Source organism: Lissotriton vulgaris, chromosome 11, assembly GCF_964263255.1.
Source record: "Lissotriton vulgaris chromosome 11, aLisVul1.2, whole genome shotgun sequence".
Taxonomy (NCBI): Eukaryota; Metazoa; Chordata; class Amphibia; order Caudata; family Salamandridae; genus Lissotriton; species Lissotriton vulgaris.
The window spans coordinates 547,856,899-547,876,367 of record NC_141699.1 but is presented as its reverse complement, the minus strand read 5'-3'; the positions used below and the strand labels follow the sequence as shown (position 1 = coordinate 547,876,367).

At 42.5% G+C, this 19,469-nt stretch overlaps 1 protein-coding gene across 2 annotated transcripts in view; it reads right to left on the bottom strand.

The window, feature by feature from the left end:
• Positions 1 to 1,092: 1,092 nt before the first annotated feature.
• LOC147683126 (tumor necrosis factor receptor superfamily member 10B-like) overlaps positions 1,093 to 19,469 on the bottom strand; it is a 94,959-nt gene continuing 76,582 nt past the window's right edge. The window contains exons 7-10 of one of the 2 annotated variants that reach the window (XM_086943609.1): positions 13,643 to 13,674; positions 9,620 to 9,763; positions 4,724 to 4,766; positions 1,093 to 2,277 (exon numbers count right to left, since the gene is read on the bottom strand). In XM_086943609.1, coding sequence (XP_086799735.1) covers positions 1,982 to 2,277; positions 4,724 to 4,766; positions 9,620 to 9,763; positions 13,643 to 13,674 — 515 coding nt within the window. In that variant the 3' untranslated portion in view covers positions 1,093 to 1,981. The remainder of the gene's footprint in view (positions 2,278 to 4,723; positions 4,767 to 9,619; positions 9,764 to 13,642; positions 13,675 to 19,469) is intronic. The other variant, XM_086943610.1, reaches the window with a different exon arrangement.

The window sequence follows — 19,469 nt, the reverse complement described above, 5'->3', positions numbered from 1 at the left end:
ATAGTCGGTGGGAAAGCCCTGTCCCCACCTAATTTTTGTCATCTCTCTCATCATTTGGACTTTCAAAGTCAACTGCCCCACCCTCTGCAAATTTGTTATGAGGAAAAAGCGATGTTGGAGCCAGTACTGATCTATTAATGGAAGCATGAGGCCTTGGAGATAGATGAAAAGACATGGATGATGCCTGGAGGAAGACTAGTGATATCAGTGCCCACCTTTGTAGCCAGCATGGATTTGGAAGATCCTGCTCAAACAACCCAAACGCTTCTTGGTCAAAAGAGGTTGGACCTCTTCTACCCTATGATGGTCATGTCATTCATCCAGTGTTGCACCTGTACATCTGCCTCATCAAAAACACTGTCAATTATAGTTTACTGGAGGCCGCGCATAGAAAAGGAAGGCATTTGCATGCACTCTGTCTGTGTTTGGGAAGTTTGACTACAAGGTCTCAGGAATGGAATGGCTACCTTGTCTTCTCTGAGGTGGTCAATGTTGAAAAAAGAGTCACTATTAAAAACGCAAGTCCAGCCATTGAGGGGATTACAGTAGTTGAGGTCAATGTTGAGGCCAATGACAAGAGGGCCCAAAGTCTGGCGAGGCAGATTGGCAGCTCCTAAGGCAGTCAGATTCCATCTGTACAGACCACATAGACTTGCTTGGGGGAAGCAGTGGGGTTCCAGAAAAACATAATCAGAGATGGTTCTTTCACAGTTTTAATCCTTCTGAGGGCTTATGCACCATGATAGGGTTATATGAGTGGCTGATTGATGAGGGTGAATCCTAAACTAAAGAAAGGAGAAAACATACCTTGTGCTTTCACACCTGAAGAAACCTAGATCAACAATGTAAAAGAGCAGAAGTTTGCATTTCGTGGTTCTGGCTGTAAGCCTTTCATTAACTTGACAGGCATGTTCTACAAGAGCTACTTATAATAGGTAATAGACCTGCAGCACTTTAAATTGCTGTATAGCAAAGGATATAAAAGGTTCTCACAGGCGCTTTGGCTGAAGAACTTTGGATCCATCACCCACTGGTTGTGAGCAATGTGGTCCAAGTGGGGTGGGTGGGCTGCTAAAGTGAATGTTTTATGTACTACTTTGAAATTTATTTGCTGAAGATTTTCAGCCTCACGATGGGGAAAATTGCAAAACATTTCATTCTGAATCAATAAGCAACTCAATGCTACAAAACAAACCATTTCCTGGCTCTTGAGAAATATGCACTTCCTGTACACAGTCCTAACGAAAGGTAGTTTTGGCTTGCGCCATAAAAAATCTTTAAATAAAATAGCATAAAAATAAATCCTTAATGGCCACCACTGCTAACATCCCACAACCTGGCAAGAGTGGCTGCCTCTGTTCAACATTCTATCATCTAATTAAGATGCATATGTGGGCAAGTGGGCAAACACAAGGGGTAACATATGTATCTTCCCTAAATCTACCCCAAGGGGATACCTTAAAGCTGGGCTGCGGAGATGAAGATTCGACTGAAGTCTGAAAGCAAGTGCCCATGTAAACAGTGGAGTAAACAATTTCATTGTTGTGGTGCAGAAAAAAGTAATGCGGAAAAACAAAATATAATGTACATTCTCCATTTTCATCGAGGTTCACAGTATACAAACACTTCACACAGTGTCTGGGCCCAAAGTCCAGTAAAGCAATAAACACATCACATGATGAGGCCAATTCAGGACTTTGCTGCCCGTCTGGTATGCCGGCCAAGAGTTGCAGTAAAGCCCAAATCTTGGCATTTGTACCTGATGCCCTCTATTTGCTCCAGTTGTAACTGGTGGTTGAATGTGCATTCTAGCAGTGTGCACCCTTGGCTAGTCCAAGTCTAATGTTTGTGTGGAGGTCACAGTACCCACGGCACAGTCGCTATCTCATCCAAAGGGGTACGTACGCTGGATGCTGACAAAGAACCTGGTGCTTGGCTTCTGTTACATGTGGGCAGCCATGTCCTTGTGCAAGGTTCCCACTCAACTCTCAGGCTCCACCATGTACATGCTTTCCTTCAGCAGTAGATCCTGGATACGGTCGGCCTCCTTCCTGAGCTTTCCAGTGCGCATTGCCTTCAGGAGGGTGTTCACAGTCACGGAGTCACCCATTCTGCGCTGCCACGTGAGCAACATCTGGTAGTTCTGCTCCCGGACGCCACTGTAGTCACACCGGGCAGTTAGAATCTCGTTCTCCAATAAGCTGATTGACCGCATTAAATATTCCCAGTCTTTGATATGTACCTCATCTACAAAGACATCAAAGGTTCTCCGGAGCACTAAGGGACAAAAAAAAAAAAAGAGATTCAATGGGTACAAAGAACTAAGAAAAACGGGAATAGTACCAGAGAAAAAGAGAATTGTGTTTAAGAAACATCTAAGAACTAGGCATGAGGAGCATAGAGAACCAGAATACTGGGGCATGGAGAACCAGCAGGAATAAGGAATTTAGATAACAGAAAGGGAAGAAACCCTCCACAGGGAAGCAAATGGAGCCAGGAAGAAATAGAACTACAGTAAGTGGCATAGAGGACCACGTTTGAAGGAAAATGGAGCAAAGGAGAAACAAGAGTCATGAAGTGAGTTATTCAAGTTTTAAGAAATGTAGAACACAATTAACCACCTGAGAAGGGCAGAGAGCACCAGGATGAACTTCGCAGATAAACAGGCAAAAGGTGCAGAGGGATTTAGGGGCAGAGCGAGAGAAGGGGCAAGGGTCTTGGTGAACGGAGCACGAGATTAGAGCAAATCAGAAGGCTTGGGCGTGAAGAACCATCACTAAGGGGAAAACAGAGCCAAGTGGGAAGGATACTGAGAAGCACATGAGAGACTCAGACATACAAGCATGAGCCACTTAGACCACTGTATGAGGTGTGAGAGGCAGTGGGCACCAGCTGTGAATGGCAGGGAGAGACCCTGGTGTTGTCTACAAGAAGCAGATGTTAGAAGCCGTGGGAATTAGGAACAGGGTGCAACAGAAGCAAGAAGGACATAGAGGAATCTGCACGTTAGTCATAGAAGAAGCAGTGGAGAATGCACAAATATCCACATAAGAGGTACAACACACACACAGAAGCACAGCTACCTTCAGTCGTCCGCGTGTACTGAATGGGTGATGTCTTAGATGGAAGCCTGTGTTGCTGCTGTTGGTGCTATACTCATCCTGTGTTAAGAAAGTGTCTCTAGCTCCTGCCTGTGCTCAGACCTGGCCTTTGCTCACCTAGTGCCCTGGGCAAACCTTGATCTGGCACCCCTCCTCCCACTTGCCATCTTTAACTGTTAAAGTGTTGGGAACATGGGAGGGGCAGGGGAAGGTGAGGGAGGACAAGGGAAAGGAGAAGCACAGACTTCAGAGTACTGCTTCTACAGTTTTCTTTAGAGCATGGCTGGATGAAGGCGGCAGCAGGCTGATCCTGCGCCCCTCTGAAGGGCGATGCCCCGGGCATGGGCTCTGCTTTTAGTGCTGTATATGTTCGGTTCGGGAAGTAAGCTTGCTCTGCTACTGCCGCCAATACACCTGTCCTGATATTAAAAAGTGGGAATGTCTTCTGCTCGTGCTATATCTTTTTCTGAAGAAACCTTGCACAGCCAGGGGCGTAGCTTGGTCAGTAAGATTGGGGGGAGGGGGTGTGAGCTTCAGATTTTTTGACAATAAGGCTAGCCAGTGGCATAACAAAAGCCCCCACATCCCATGCGGTGCGAGGGCGGGCCTGAAATCCGGGCCCCGTCCCTGAGCTCCAGGGGCCCCATCTAGCACTAGGAAGTCCCTGGCCTGAGAGCTCCAGGCTAGGTTTGGAGCTCTGAGGGGCCCCCTGCATGTAATTTACAGTGGGATCCGCTCAAGTTTTGTTACGCCACTGAGGTTGTCATACGAAAAGCAGGGTGCATGAGAGAGGCCTAAGGGGCAATGGGAAGGAAGAGGAATGAGGATTGATAGAAGTACTAAGTGACAGAAAACACAATATTGGGAGATAGAGTGTGTGTGTGTTTTTGTCTGTGTAAATGTAAAAATTCCTGCTGAAATCCGACTGACATCTCACAATACCTGACTGAAAGCACCTGTACCCAACTACTTATCAGAAAATAAGTTTATTAGGGGGAGGTGCAACACCCCCAAATAACCCCCCTTGAGGCAGAGCCCCTATGCACAGCTGCTGCCTGAGCATCATCTTGCAAGGTCTAGTAGCAGAGCCTGCACTTCTGTTGCCTGTCCGAACCCTATGCATTGCGTGTCTGGAGGACACAACGGTTCTCTCACATAGGAAAGGCTCAGCAAAGGCAGTACAACTAAACAAAATAAAGCTTTTCCCTCGCAAAGACAAGCACAAGCACAGCACAGACCCCAGCAGAGCAAGATTTAAAGACACAGAATGGGAACTGAAGTGCAGCAGTGGTACAGTAAGTTCTATCCACAGAAGAGGTACAGCACAGTTAGCTAATGCACAAACTTTCCTTACACAAGTGACAGGTGCAGTACAGTCTTCAGCAGTGTAAGATGTTTTAAGTGAGACAGAAAAAAAGGGTACAACACAAACAGCAACATTGCACATGCCCACCGTACCCCCAGAGCAGATCCTGCAAGGGCACCAGCAATACAAGCGTGTGTCTCAACCACACAGCGTAAAATACACACACCCACAACAACACTCAAAATAAGGCAAAGCACAAGAAGCAGCACATCAAGCTTCCCCCACACAGCAAGCATGTAGAGTACACAAATCTTACCTTCTCGATCATTTTGATCAACTGGAATCAGAGTCGGAAAAATCTGCACAAAAAAAGAAAAGATTAAACTATGCTCAGATGTGCATGGTCACAAAACAACTCGAAGAATTAAGACCCTCTCTGGAATAAGTCCATACTGTGTGTTCTGGAAGTGCTCTGTCAAATCAGAAAATAAATGGAGGAACAGAATCTTAGCACGTCCTGACAATGGGGGGTTTAGAGGATCATGGGGATCAGTTTGCACAGTGACTGTTAACTTAGAAATGAAAAAAGTTACTCTATCTGTAACAATAGTTTTGGAGCTAGATATCAGTTATAGATTCACGTGCAATGAAGAGGCTGGATCGGGAAAGGAAGGTTGTTTTGTCACTGGTGAACACAGTGTATTCATCTGTGGTTCTCGAATACACTCTTCTTTGGCATCAAATGGTAAAGCAAAATGCTACATATTACTCTGCTATCTTCTTCTTGTTTATGTCCAATACTTAAGAATCTAGGGCGGAATATTTACAAGGAAATAACGTCACCAGAACGTCGACTTTTTGCGACCTTCTGGTGGTGTTAAGTCCTTCGCCTTATTTACAAGGCGGAGTTAAGCCACTTAACGCCTCCTTGTAAATGATGCCCCGATTCACACAGCACTTAGCATGAAAGAGGCTTGCAATGGGCGCTGCAGTGGGCGTTCTGCCGTAACAACCATTGCTTTTTTACGCTACCCCATATTTACAAGGTATGGGGCAGCACCAAAAATATGACCAGGAAATACCTGGTCTTAAACAGGCGATACGAGGAGAAATGTTATATTTCTCTTCGTATATTGCTCTTTCCAGGTGTGCTGAATTCTGCAGCACACATGGATAGAGCAAATCGCCTGTTAAGATTGTTAATGTGCAGGAAGGTGTCCCTTACTGCATGTAAACAATCACCCCTGCAACACAGACACCCTTGCAAAATGGCGCTAGGGCACCTGCACTGACGCTAGGCAGCTTTTTTAGCGCCAGCGCTAGGGGATGTGCAGGGGTGCACCGAATTTTAGGACATAAGGCACATCCCTGCATTGTAAAACTATCGGAGCATGGCGTTACCAATATTGGAGTAACACCGCGCTCTGCCAGTTTATTGTAAATATGCCCCAAGGTCTTTCTGTGTGCTGTGTACCTCTTGAAACTTCTGCAAACCCATAGGGCGGAAAACACATACATCAATACAGATAGCCAACCACAAAACTATTGTTGCAGGTTAAGTAATCTGTGTTGAGCTTTCAATAAACAGCAAATACCATACTTCATTATGGTCATTCATAACAAAAAAAACATGTACTTGTGAACACCATGCACAGTTGCTTTTTCTAACACATGAACATTATGCTGACTATAACTTTAATGAAGTACCCAGCAATACTGAGCAAGCACAAAACACTTGTTCGTCTGTTGTGGACATGCTTCAACTTTAAGACAAATACGTGGATTTATTCAAATCAAGGATGCGGTTGATATTTGACTGCATGCGTGACATTAGCTTGGTTATCATCTAGAGGCTGTACGTTACAAATAGATACACAACACCTGCTCACACCAAGGATTAAGGGAGATACAGCACAAGTGAACTACAACTGCAGGTAATCCCTTATAACAGGTTGACAGGTAACTAAATTGTGTTTGCAGCATAAATCTGTCAAAAATTCACACGATGTGGATTGCCTGAAAAGTACCACGAAACTAGCTTGGTGTCTTACAGTCAAAGGTAGCAACCACTCCTTACAGTGGAGAGGTGTGTGTCAATTTGGAATCTGGAGGTTTACAGAATGTCCACCAGAAAGATTTTTACCAAAAGTAAGTGACCTTTCCTTCTGATGAATACTACTACCGGCATATTCCTCAACTTTTGAATCAATACCAAAGCAATGCCCCAGGTCTGAGGCTCTTTGGAGAGGAAGTGGCTAATGGCCTGCAAGAGCATTCAGGCTAGACCAACCGCCGCAAAGCCCAACGAAACAGAAAGCACGTCCTGAAGGACACAACCAAGGCTTAAGAGAAAAGTTGGTAGCCTCCATACAGCAGCAGTATCACCAAAACAGAGTGGTAGCCTGGCCGGAGAGGCGCAGTCCATCACACTAAATAGGCCTATTCCAATATAATAAGCACTATAAGTGCCTCTCCCCTTATATGTACTGATACTACCAAGAAGCAAATATACTTGGTACATATATATATCTCACCTCAAAGGGTAGTAATTTGAATCGTTTGTGTTTCTGACTGACTGTGAATCAAGCGTTGCTCTTGCCGGTATATTGAATATATGGAAGTAACCATCACACTGGTTTTCAAGTGCCTTTCATGTTTGGTACCAGGAAGTATGTGCAGTAGCCACCATATTCATTCTCATTTTGGCACTGCTCTGATTACCCACATTTGATACAAAGCTTCCTCTTGCAAGGGAATAAGTGTCTCTTTGATGCTTCTGTTCTTTGGCCATATATCTTTTACAGTGTTGTCAGATTATGTGCCATAGCCAATGGATATTGTCCTTGGCGTCCATATGATTCTCCAATGTTGGTGAAAGAACCCCATCGTACAACTTAGTAGAGTATGGTAGTTGGAGGCTCTATCCCTGTAGCCAATGTATGGTGGCTATGTACTTCCTCCAATATCATTGTTTACCCTACTCTTTTTGAGGCGTGAAGGGAATCTCTTTTAGGAGTCTTACACTGATGGTCTTGGCTAATGATTGTATTGTATTTTGTAAGTGGTATACATGAAAGAATTGTCTTTGCTTCTCGGTTGCGTAGCTTCCCTACGAAATGCCATTTATAATTACACAGCGCTACGAAATGTGGCCTCAGTAGACTTATTTTAAACCTTCAGAGTGCCACATCTCCCAGCTTCCCAAATTATATTTGTCCGAGGAAGAGTGACGTGATGTTTAAGACTCCACTGCATAAACTGAGTCAGAGGCTGTGAATGATACCCTACTGCGGGGAATGATAGCCTACTGGTAAGAGCTGAAGGAAGATGATCAGAGGATGACACTTCATTTTGAGCTTTGCAAGTGGCCTTAACTCTCTGTAACAGGTAGATGAGGCTCAGATCTGCAGACCTCCTCATCAAGAACACCGAGCAGCGCTCCATAAACCTGTTAAAAAAGCTAAAAAGGGCAGATCCTGGGGACTCATATAGTGCAGTGATGCAACCCATTTCATTTCTCCAGAACAAAGCAGAGAGGCCCAATGAAGCGCAAAACAGGGAGCAGTAGTAAGGCTGAAGCTGATTTCTTTAAGCCCAGACCTGAAACACGCAGAGGATGCCTTAGGAAGACATTCGTGGAACACTCCAAATGGAGGATAAACAGGGAAAAGACTTTTATAAAGTCAACAACAGTTCTCTACACTGGTTTCAATACCAGAACAGATGGCATTGAGATCAGTCAAGAGGGTGCAGAAGAAACGTAAACGTTATTACACCAATAATTACCAAGAAAGATAAATCTTAGCAAAACAGAAAAGAGAAAAGACCTTTAAAAATGCTACAATGAGACTGCTGAATCACACTGACTACATAATTCCTGATATGTGGCTTCAAGTTCTTAATACAATTAGAGTTTTGAGTAGCATTGTTGGAGAAGCTATGGGAAAGTAGGTGCATCTGCAAAAACCTTGGCTGGTGATCAGAAGCAGGCCAAGTAATAAATGCAAGATGACTTTAATGGAATGGAGCAATCTCGCCAAGGTCTAATAATGAAGGCATATGGACTACCAACAACAGGTACAAGGGCAAGTGCTACCAACAGAGGAAGTTGAACAACTATACTAGTGCTGAAAACATTGCAATATTTTGATGGCCATTCACACAGAGGAGAGGTAATGGTCGATGGAGGCTGGTAGTACAAACATTTGTTGTGCCCAGAGGTGCGCAACGGAACTCTGATGAGATGGAAGGCCTTCGTGATATCAAGAAAAGAGATGCTGGACCTTAAACTATTCTATTACCCCGTTAAACTGAATGTGGCACAAAATGGATGGAAATGTTTTTATCTGTGCCTAGGATGTGGCTGCACATGCTTTTCTGATGAGCATCCCCCAGCAAATAGTTGAAGAGCTAGACGCAAAGAGACTGACTGCTAAGGCTGAAATTGCTTGAGTTGTTAGGGTGATACTGGGCCAGAGGCAGATGGAACTGGGTGAATCCTCTTAAAGGGGAGAGGAGAACAAGTGACAACATAGTGAGTGCAGGAGCTGCGCTCTAACCCAAGCTCCACCTTCCGGGAAAACAAGCAAGATGTCCATTCTGATTGGCTGTCCAGCTCTCAGCCGTATGTTCCAGGTGCCAATAGCATTTATTGTCCAAAGTATCAGGAAATGATCATAATTGTGCAGAAAAGCTGCTCTCTAACCCAAGCTCCACCTTCTGGGAAAACAAGCAAGATGGGTGATGCTGAATAGAAAAGCTGCTCTCTACTGTTTAATTAGAACTTTGGAATAATGAATACGTCACTAAAAACACTAGAGAGCTAAAGGGCCATTATTGGCTGATAGATGTCAGAAGAAGCTGTGAAAAGAGGGAGGCGGTGTCTAGGGGCACTTTTTTCTAAACCTCTGTGTCTCCCAGATAGCTCCCGGCTACTAAAGTTCAGCTTCCTTATGACTGCTCTTCGCCTTGAGCCAATAATGCTGGAATAGGCTTTTAATTGATGGTGTTACCAGCTGCGGTGGGCTATAAGGCTATATTAATTGCTCGTTCACATATGAATAGCCTAAATAAAAGTTGTGAGGATATTATGAGAGGGGCGGATCTAAAAGGTCACCTCTGTCTAGTTGATGTCAAACATTTGCCTGTGACCTTGTCAATTCAACAGTCCCTATTTGGAATTCAACCTCTTGATTGTGAACTGTGGACTCACCATGGGTGTGCTGCTTGGCCTGGTGAGGTTACTTACTTCGTGGGGCAGGATGGGCTCGACTGCTGAGTCATTTCTGCTGTTGCGTTCATTTTCTCTATCCTCCTGGGTGCTGGAGTTGAAGGAGCATTTCAAAACTTGTCTCACCTTTGACACAAAAGAAACGTATATTACACCTCTGGTCAAAGCAAAACAATCTAGCCCTGGTTAGCTCACTTGCCTGCTAGGAACCCTTATATAAAAATGTCATTGATTTGGGTAGTGGAGTTTAACCTGTTTATTTCAGCCACCCCTTTTTACGTCAGCTTCAATACGTGAGGCTTCGGAGAAATACTGCCCTCGTAAATGTAAATTCAGCCCTTTTAGGATGAGGTGAGCTCAGCTCAGTCTATCTATATTCTGCATCCTCCTATTATTCTGTAAATACCCTGTTTAGCATCGTTCCAGAAGAATAATGTAAATTGTGAACTGCGAGGTGGGTGAATACATGTAGATTTTTGGGGCTGAATTTAGATTTTGAAGATCATGACTAGAGTGACACAGGGCAATTGTATGGGTACTTGCCGTGGCAAAGGCAAAGGGGTTGAACTTGTGGATTTCCTGAATCCTAAACCCTTTACTATGCCTTAAATCTACCCTTCCCCGAATCTAAAAACTCTTTAATCTTCTCTGCTCCCAACGAACCCTTACAACCCTTTAACGTTACCCTTCCTATGATCCCTAAAAGCCTTTTACGCTATTGGTCCCAAACACCAAAATCCCTGAAGCATCCCTTAATGCTACCCTTCCATAAACCTTAAAAACCCTTATTACACAAATGCCCTGTGTTACTGACACAGCTATCCTTCCAGCACCAACTACGCCCACAGATAAACCAACATGATCCCCTCTGGCTCCTCAGACCGAGCCAGAAGAAATGACTCTATTATTGTCCAAATACAGTACAACCACTGAAGTCAAGGAAACAATATGGTAAGGAGGCTATGTTGATATTTTGCGCAGAAACACACGGAAGAAAGTAAAGATTAATATAAGGTGGGAAAAGTTAGATATCAAGCCAAAAAAAGATGAGCGGATAAGAATTTTCCAAACTGCATTCAAGGATTACACAGTTCAAGTCTATGTGCCAGTGTTGTCGCCCCGGAAGGCACCCCAATCTAGGGGTAGATTTTTCTCTTGCTTAAATATGACGTCTGTACTTAGTTAAGATTACACCACCTCTGAATGTTTAAAACATGTAACTCGGTTCACACAGATGAATTCACGCAGGACAGATACGAAGTTACGGGATATGGCACTGCAAAAAGAGAGTGCAGACAGAGAGCATCCTTGCTGGCCTCAACCTGATCAGAGGACACAAATGGATCATGTAGAATATTTAATAGCATGTCCTGGGTGAAAGAGACGTCCTGCAAATTTACAAGTGTGCTGCTACTGAACTTTTCATCAGACACTGAGTTCAAATAACACGTACCCCTCTAGCATGTCCCTAAGGTGTGGGCTAGTGTGGGAACTGAATAGAGTTTGTGTTTCTGATCCACTGACAAATGTTTAACCGTGGCTTCAAGACTTGTTTCCAAGTCTCATCTTCAGAAGATGAAAAGAGGGTGACAGCTAGGACACAAAAACATCTTTAACGAAGCTGAAAAATTAAATTAATTCATGGAATACACTTGAAAGAAAGCACTGATCCCCTACAGGAGTGCCCTAGCCCGAGTAGTACAATAATGGTGATCAGTGTTGATGGGAGCTGAAAAAAGCCACGTTCTGAGATTTTTATGAAAATCCCTATAATTAAGCCATGAGCAGGTGGAAGGACGAATATCTTTTCAATGTTTCGCCGCTAAAAAAGAAAAAGAATGGGTCCCCATCAGTGCACGGGATGACCAATGTTTTTAGCAGAAGCATAAAGAACAGCTTGTTGCTGGATGAAGACAGGACCCTTTTTTAGGAGGACACACCCAGAGTGCTTTAAATATTGAGTGTGTAGCCAGCCAATTGAAGTCAGTGCAATTATGCCAAACGGCAAAGAGAAGTAATCGAAGGTAGTAATCCTCAAAGCAGCCATACCACAGTGTTCTGCATGAGGTGCAGTCTTTGAAGTAAGTAGTTAGGGAGTCCTAAATATTATAAAATGTCATTATCAATCTGGGACAAGATCAAAGAAAAGATCACAGATTTACACCAGTCTAACAGAAAAGGAATTAATTCTAGATTGGAATCAGGCTCCTATTAAAAAATAACCTCTGCCAATGAGTATGCTCGCTGCTGGACCTGTACCTGATGAGTGAATACGGCAATTGACCTAGCTTTATGAATGGTGAAACATACATCATCAGATCATATGATCCATAGAGTCCTACCCTCAGCAGACATTCAGTGTGTCTTCATCCTTGCACTCAGGTGCCTTAAATAGTGTCACTTTCGGATGTACGTTGTTACAACGCATGCTTTTACCACGCATGCCTTTACAACTCAGGTTTTTCAACGCAAGTCGTTACAACGACTTGCGTTGGGGGGTGCTGGATAGTGAATAGTTTAATTTACTATTCCAACTCCAGTCCCCGAGGATAGTAGGGAAGGTGTTGGATAGTAAATTAAACTATTACCTATCCTACAGCGCCCCCCAGCGCAATTCGTTGTAATGACTTGCGTTGAAAAAACTGCGTTGTAAAGGCACTCCGTGGTAGAAGTTGCGGCGTAAAGGATGTTTCCCGTCACTTTCTAATTTAAAAGGCCATTTTAGTGTATTATGCCTACAGTTATTCAGTCAAAGGACCAGGGCTGATCATTGTGATGTAAAAGACAAGCCCTCACCATGGCAATCTGACAAAATTACAAACCCCTCACATTGGGACCCACTATTCGACTGAGCCTTGATACATTCATACAAACTTTGAAAGGACCTTATGCCTTTTTTATACTTCTGCATTAGCCATAGTGATGTCAGGGATCACAATCATGCTCGATACGTCTTGGTGACATTTATGGATGTACAATTCACGTATGTTCCCAGAGTACAGGTAAGAGGTCCTTCAGGGATAAAGACTATTCAGATGCAGTGAGTGAGAGAACAATCTTGACTGGATCCACTAGAAGTGGTATTGGGTCTCTCGCTCAGGGCCCAACCTCATGCTTTTGAAATGTTCTGATTAGGAAATAAGAAGTCTGGATCTGTTTTGGAAAATCATACTTGTGAGCCAAGTGGAGGAAGCAAACTGCTTCTAGTTAATCTCCGTCGAGAGAAGGCATATGCACAAAGTTCACAGAAATAATGAACATTGTTATTTAACTCGTTATCAAATGGAACAGCTGTTTTCAACTGAGCTTTTGGGTTTTGTATTAAGTTGAGCTGTAGCTAGCTCTCTGTCTCTTCACAGATATAGGAAACATTTTGAACAATTTCTTTCATGAGGGCTGAACACACTCTCTTAAAAGCGATGAACCTCCTGTTTCACTGGAGATGAGTGAGGGAATGAGACAATGAGGCAAGGAGCTAGCCGCTTACTATGTTTTGAGCTAGGGGAATCCAGGTTGGATTTCCTCATCTTAGCTACCAGGGCGAAATATTAACCTTGCACATGGACAAGTGAGAAGAACAGAAAATGAGATGTACAGTATGCTGTCTGCCTGAAGATCACGTTGGCGGTTTTAAGCAATTGAGTCTAAAAGTTGGATCCTCTTAGGGGCCTAGTCTAGTGGAACAAGCTATTGCCTTGTAACCTTCTGGGTGCGGAGACACTGAGTGCCACGGAGACCTTTAGCGCAAAGAAGATTATGAAGACACTGTGCTCTCGGAGACGCAGTTCTGCACTCTTTGATCCCAAGGCCCCCTATTAATCAGTGGAGGCGAGGTGGCTTAAACTTTGCTTCCTTTCATTTGCACAATTTGTTCACTGCTGAGCACAGAAACAAATAGTAGATACACATAAGCAAGTCTTCACTTTTCTTCACCCAAAGGCATGCACATATTCCATTATTAATGCACACTCCCAATATGTCCCTCGGGCTCCCTTCCATCCTTACCAGAGCCTTTGACGTGGAACTCGATCTTCTTTCTGTAAGAAAAGAAAATACCACAGATGGTATATGTGACCAATAGAACAACATATGAGGCACTAAGTATACATGGAAAAAAACAAACGATTAAGCGACAAAAGTTACCTGTGCCCTGTTAGAACAATGCATAATGTTTGAACTATATGCATAACCAATCAAAACAATGCATTCAATATGAACTACAAGGGTGAACAATCAGAACAATGTACAACACTTATGATCGATGCTCAAAAGAAAAAACTTTATTTTAGAGAAAGTTTATGGATCCAGCAACAAGATGGAGGAATAATGCACAGCACGCGATTCTAGAATGGTTCATTTTGTAAAAATAAGAAGTATGCCAAATTATGTCCTATCTGAGCAATGGGGACCTGGGTGAGTGATATTGCAGAGACTTCCCACCCAGGTTCTTGCGGCAAACAGTGTGATTTCCTTTTGGGTATTACTGGAGCAGCTATTTCAGACTGTCAATTTTATAATGTCTCAAGGCTTCTGATGTGAGTGGATGGGGGCTACAGAGTGTATGGCGTGGCAAGACTTTGCTTTGGAGTTTTGACCAAGACGATTGGGCCCCAGCAGGATGTTCTATGTGAAGGATTCGGATGGGCATCGCAGACACTAGCAGACCAGCCAGAGGGGGTTCCTTGGCCTCAAGGGATGTATGTAGAGCAGCATATTGTAAAATGTAATAATATAAGATATAATAATATATAATTCCACATTTGTAACGCGTGAACTTATCACTCCTAAGAGTATCATGGCGCTGGGGGGAGATTACGTGAGCTATTGCACAGAGTCACATGATGTCAAGCTGAGCTGCCGCCGGCGATCGAACTGTGAGCCCCATGCTCCAGAGTCAACTGCTCTGCCCGCTGCGCCACACCTCTCCTGTGAGCTGTGATACAGGTTGCTGGGAGAGCAGTAAGAAAGCCAGGTATCTGCCATGGGAGGGAACTGGTAAGGGAGAAGATGATGGCTGTGAGTGAGGATATAGAAGCGGCCTTCATCAGCTAAATGAGGTCAGGTGAACCTAGGTAACTCACAAAGGGCAGTTCGGAGAGGGAGACATCTGCAACATTTTCTTTTTCATGGATGCAGAGGTGAGGTTGAGGAGTTCAGGCAAAGAATTTTGTGGGAATGGGAAGTGGAAAGGCTGCTGGGAAGGCACTTGCCCCACAGCGGACTACCTGTACAGGAAAGCACGAAGTTGAAGGTAAAAACCTTGTTTTGAGAAAACAAATGTTTTAGGATGTGGCATGGCTGGAGGAAGGAAGGAAACAGTGGTAGTGATGAAGTATGGCAGCTAAAGGAGAAAGGCAGTCAGGGGGAAGGTAAACTAAGAGTTGCAGACAGGAAGCAGGGCCTTCCCGGAGACCAGTATCTGGTACTAGCTAAAAGGCTAAAAGTGGCAGCATTAGTTGGGAAAGGATCGCGTCGTATACTACCACAGGGGTGGTATGACCTTGATAGCTTACCAGCGATGTGGTGGTGCTCAGAAAATGTTGAGGTCAGTGTTTGTTAACGTGGTCTGCGGACCCTTAGGAGTCTGTTACTTAATATAGAAAATTAAATAATATTAGAGGGAACTCTACCGGTTTTATATCGGTCATGTCTTGGAATATTGATGGTTATAATCAAAAAAGGTCTAATAATGATTGGCTAATCTTGTTAACTTCTACTGATATAGTCTGTCTACAAGAGACCTGGGAAAGGGTCCCAATATATCTGAATGGGTACCGCTCCTTTTTTACTGCAGCCGCTCCGTCATCTGCTGGTCGGGCTAAGGGCGGGCTTCTGACATTGTTCTCTAATACTTTACCGTTTAAGTAAACGATTACCCTTATGATCATATTATCTTAATTGAATATTCTCTGGATTATTGTTGGCTTTTTATTAATTATTACAATAATAATTTTGGTAGTAACCAATCAGAGGTGTTCGGTATGCTGGAAAGAGATGTTACTGAGCTACAGGATAAATCCAGTAAACCTTGTAATATAATCTGGCTTGGGGATTTCAATGCTCAACCTTGTGACAAGCTCAATGCATTAATTTGTGGAATACAGGATGAGGAAGGAGACTGTGTCTCCCATTTCTGCCATACTGAATATGGTATATACCTAAATAGATTAGTAATGATAAATAATCTTGCTTTTTTAAATGTTGTTGATAACTTAACTGGTCAGTTTGAACGTACTTTTTAAAATAATTTTTCGTCTTCTACTCTTGATTATGTTTTAGTTTCTGATGCAATGATAGTCCTTTTCTCTCATTTTAAGATCTCGTTTCATTCATTTAGTGACCATGCTGCAGTAACTTTTTGCATACAAAACACTAAGGAAATTGAGAGTCCGTATAAACTCCCTATAAATCCTGTGATCGCAAGAGAGAACCATATCATTTTAAAGTGGGAAAAGGTGGACACGGTGAGTTTTTTGGCAATTTTAGTTTCTAACTGTTATTGGGAAACAATCAGCTATCTAGACTTAGATTTGCATGGCAAAATGCTCCTGGAGTTTGACTTGATTTTAACTGATGTTAAAAATAATTTATCCTGTATGATCAGGAATGGCCAACCTAAAAAATGTTGTTGGTTCGATAATAACTGTGATAAAACCCTTAAGAGTCTGCATGTAGCTTTGAAGGCCAGACCCCGAGATACATTGCTGTTAAAAGGCTTGCGTCAAGCCTATGAAAATTCAAGGACCACTAGATTGAGGTTTTGAAAAGAAGAGTGGTAGGAAAACTTGCAAAAGGCTGCTATACTAAAAAGTTCACAAGCTTTCTGGTCTTTGATTAATGCCCCGTTTTTAAAGGATGAGCAGACTATGACCACAGACACTAATATTGACCAAGAGGCATGGGTAAACCACTTTGAAGCCCTCCTTGGAATGGAGGATATGACACCCACCCAATCTCTTCCCCATGTTTTGGAGACTGATGAGCCTCCTGTCAGCTTTACACTCATTGAAACAAAATATGCTTTAAATCAATGTAAACGAGCAAAGGCTCCAGGACCGGATGGAGTTCCTATAGACTTATGTTTAGATAATCAAGATCTATGGGCTCCACTTTTAACAAATGTTTTTAACAAAATTACTCAATCAAAAGCACCACCATCTTGGAAAACAAATGTAATCGTTCTGATGGCTGCAAAAAAAGGCCATCTCCACTTAGCCTTCATGGATCTGCCGCAGCCTTTGACTGCGGGGCACAGCCTAGGTTGTGACAGATCATGGAGGAGATAGGCATTGACCCGAAGATTATTAATATTATTCGTGACCTCTTTACAGATGCTTCAGCCTGTGTTCGTTATGGGAGGAACGGTGAGTGCACAAGGTCATTTAAAATTGCAAGAGGCGTGAGGCAGGGGTGCGTTCTTGCCCCCTTCTTATGCGCACTCTATACTAATGGTGTGGAATCTGCACTGTTGGGCTCTACACCAGATGTCCCCTATATTAATTCAGTGCAAGTGCCAATTTTGTTATATGCAGACGAAGCTGCACTCTTAGCTTGTACTAGTAATGCACTGCGTCGTCTAGTCCAGGATTATACACAATTTATGTGTAATTTAAGAATGAAAGTGAATTATTCAAAGTCATTTATCTTAGTAGCAGGTTCAAAATATCGAAAAATATCCGCAAATCACTACTGAAGAGGGAAAAATGGGGGTTGTCAACTCCTTTAATTATTTAGGGATTATGTTTGATTCTCAAACAAAATGGCAAATGATGATTACTAATAGAGGAACGCTGATGGAAAAAAACATTGGGGCTCTAACTAGGTTTATAAAAAAACTGGTTTAAAACCAATAGATCTAATAAAGCAGTGTACATATCTAACCTTCGTTACTAATCTGCAACATAGGTATGTCTTGGTGAGGTTTCGTCTAAATTATATTCTGTTAATGCTGGGTACTCCTCGACATGTTTTTGTTGTTTCTGAACTCCTATTTTGTACATGTGATAATCAATCTACGCAGGATGACATACATTTTTTGTTTTTCTGTAAATTTTATTATAATGAAAGGAAAAGTTCCATTATCCCTATTATGCGAAAAATAAATTTTAAACAGTGTCGCATGGCACTTTATTATCTCCAGCTACTTCCTGATCCTTTTATTTGTTTCTCTTTAGCATATTTTTTTATTACTGGCACTAAAAAAGAGATCAATATCTACCTGAAATTATATTTTTATAAAATTAAATGATTTTATGATTGTGTAAATGATCATGAACTTGTATCTGTATTTTTAAACTAACGATTTTTTGTCATGTGTGTTGTAATGTTGTGAACTGTCTTTTAATTGTAGTATACTTTTTATGCCTACTTTGTGTTGGCGAAATAAAGTTTCTGACTGACAAATAATATTAAAAGATTAATTAAAGTGTACACAAAAAAACAAAATATAAAATGGAACATTTAAAAATGTTTTGCAAATGTGAAGGAATTTGAAACTAGAGGCAAAAAATGAAGTTGCTATCCTTAGCTTGAGTCACTGGAGCAGCACAAGCAGAGCAAACACAATATAGTATGGATGATGAATGTCCTCTATAGAAGCTCCAACAAAAAAAGCACACATTAGGAGCAAAAAAGGCTAGAGTTTAGCATATTGCTCTACTTTTAGAATGACAAAACAAATTTAGAAAAGCTTTTACCTTTCCATCAGAATTTGAATCCCTGTTTTTTAATATTTGTTTCTGAATTAAATACAATATGTCATCATTTGTGTATGTCTTGATGTATACCTGTGTCTATATTCTATTTTTGAAGTTGAACTGGTGGAAATTACTCATGCGGGGTCCCTAGCTTCCAATAAAGACTCAGTGGGGCTCCCCGAATTTCTGTAATAATTCAGTGTGGGTCCTAGGATTCCCTTTACAACTCAGTGAGAATCCACAGAAGTCAAAAACTTGATAAGCGCTGGTTTAGGTTTTACAATTTGCCGGACAGAAATATAGGACACATGCTCCGTAAACCAGGAGCAGTGATGGAAGTGGTGAGGCTGTGCTCTGGGAAATCAAAGGAACTATGCAGCTGAAACTAAGACTGATCCAATGGTTAAGTGTGCACAAATCACACAGGAGAGGTGGAGTACTGATCTCTAAAATCCGTTCTAATTATTTTTTTTTTACCCAAATGGAGGAAGATTTTGAAAGACAGTGTCCCGATATGTTTGGAGGTGCACTCGCTTGCTGATTAACAAGCTGAACATCTGACAGTGCTGGATTTGAGATAGATGTAGTGGAGATGTTACGGAAGGGGAAAAGCGGAATGCAGAAGAGGCATTTGATACAATAGCTTTCTGTCTGAAGGGTGCTTGAAGGTGTGGGGCTCAACCAGAGTATACTTCAGTGAATTGCTGAAGGATGAGAATTGGGGTTTCGCAGGAGTAAAGTCATCCTGAGTGCAATTTTTTCCAATTACTATTTGAAGATGATGTTAAATGATTGAGTTAACGGGCGGCATTGTTTGCAATTGCTGGGATGATTCAACCAGGTCTGACTGTACCAGAGAATAGGAGGTTTTTGTTCACTAAGATGAAAAGTGGGTGTATTAGCTGAGGATCAGTTTATGAGATAGATGAGGTGTAAGTATCCTGGCCTAAGCAATGTGTGGAACAAACATTAACGGGCTGAAGAAACACTAAGAACCTGGTTCTGGAGAACCTGGAAGGGTATGAGGAGAACTGGGAAGATGGGGAGATTGAAGCTGCACACTATGTCCAGGAAGACTTTAAGGTAGACTGAATGGAATGGCTGAGAGTTAAACGAACTGGTGAATGACCTTAACG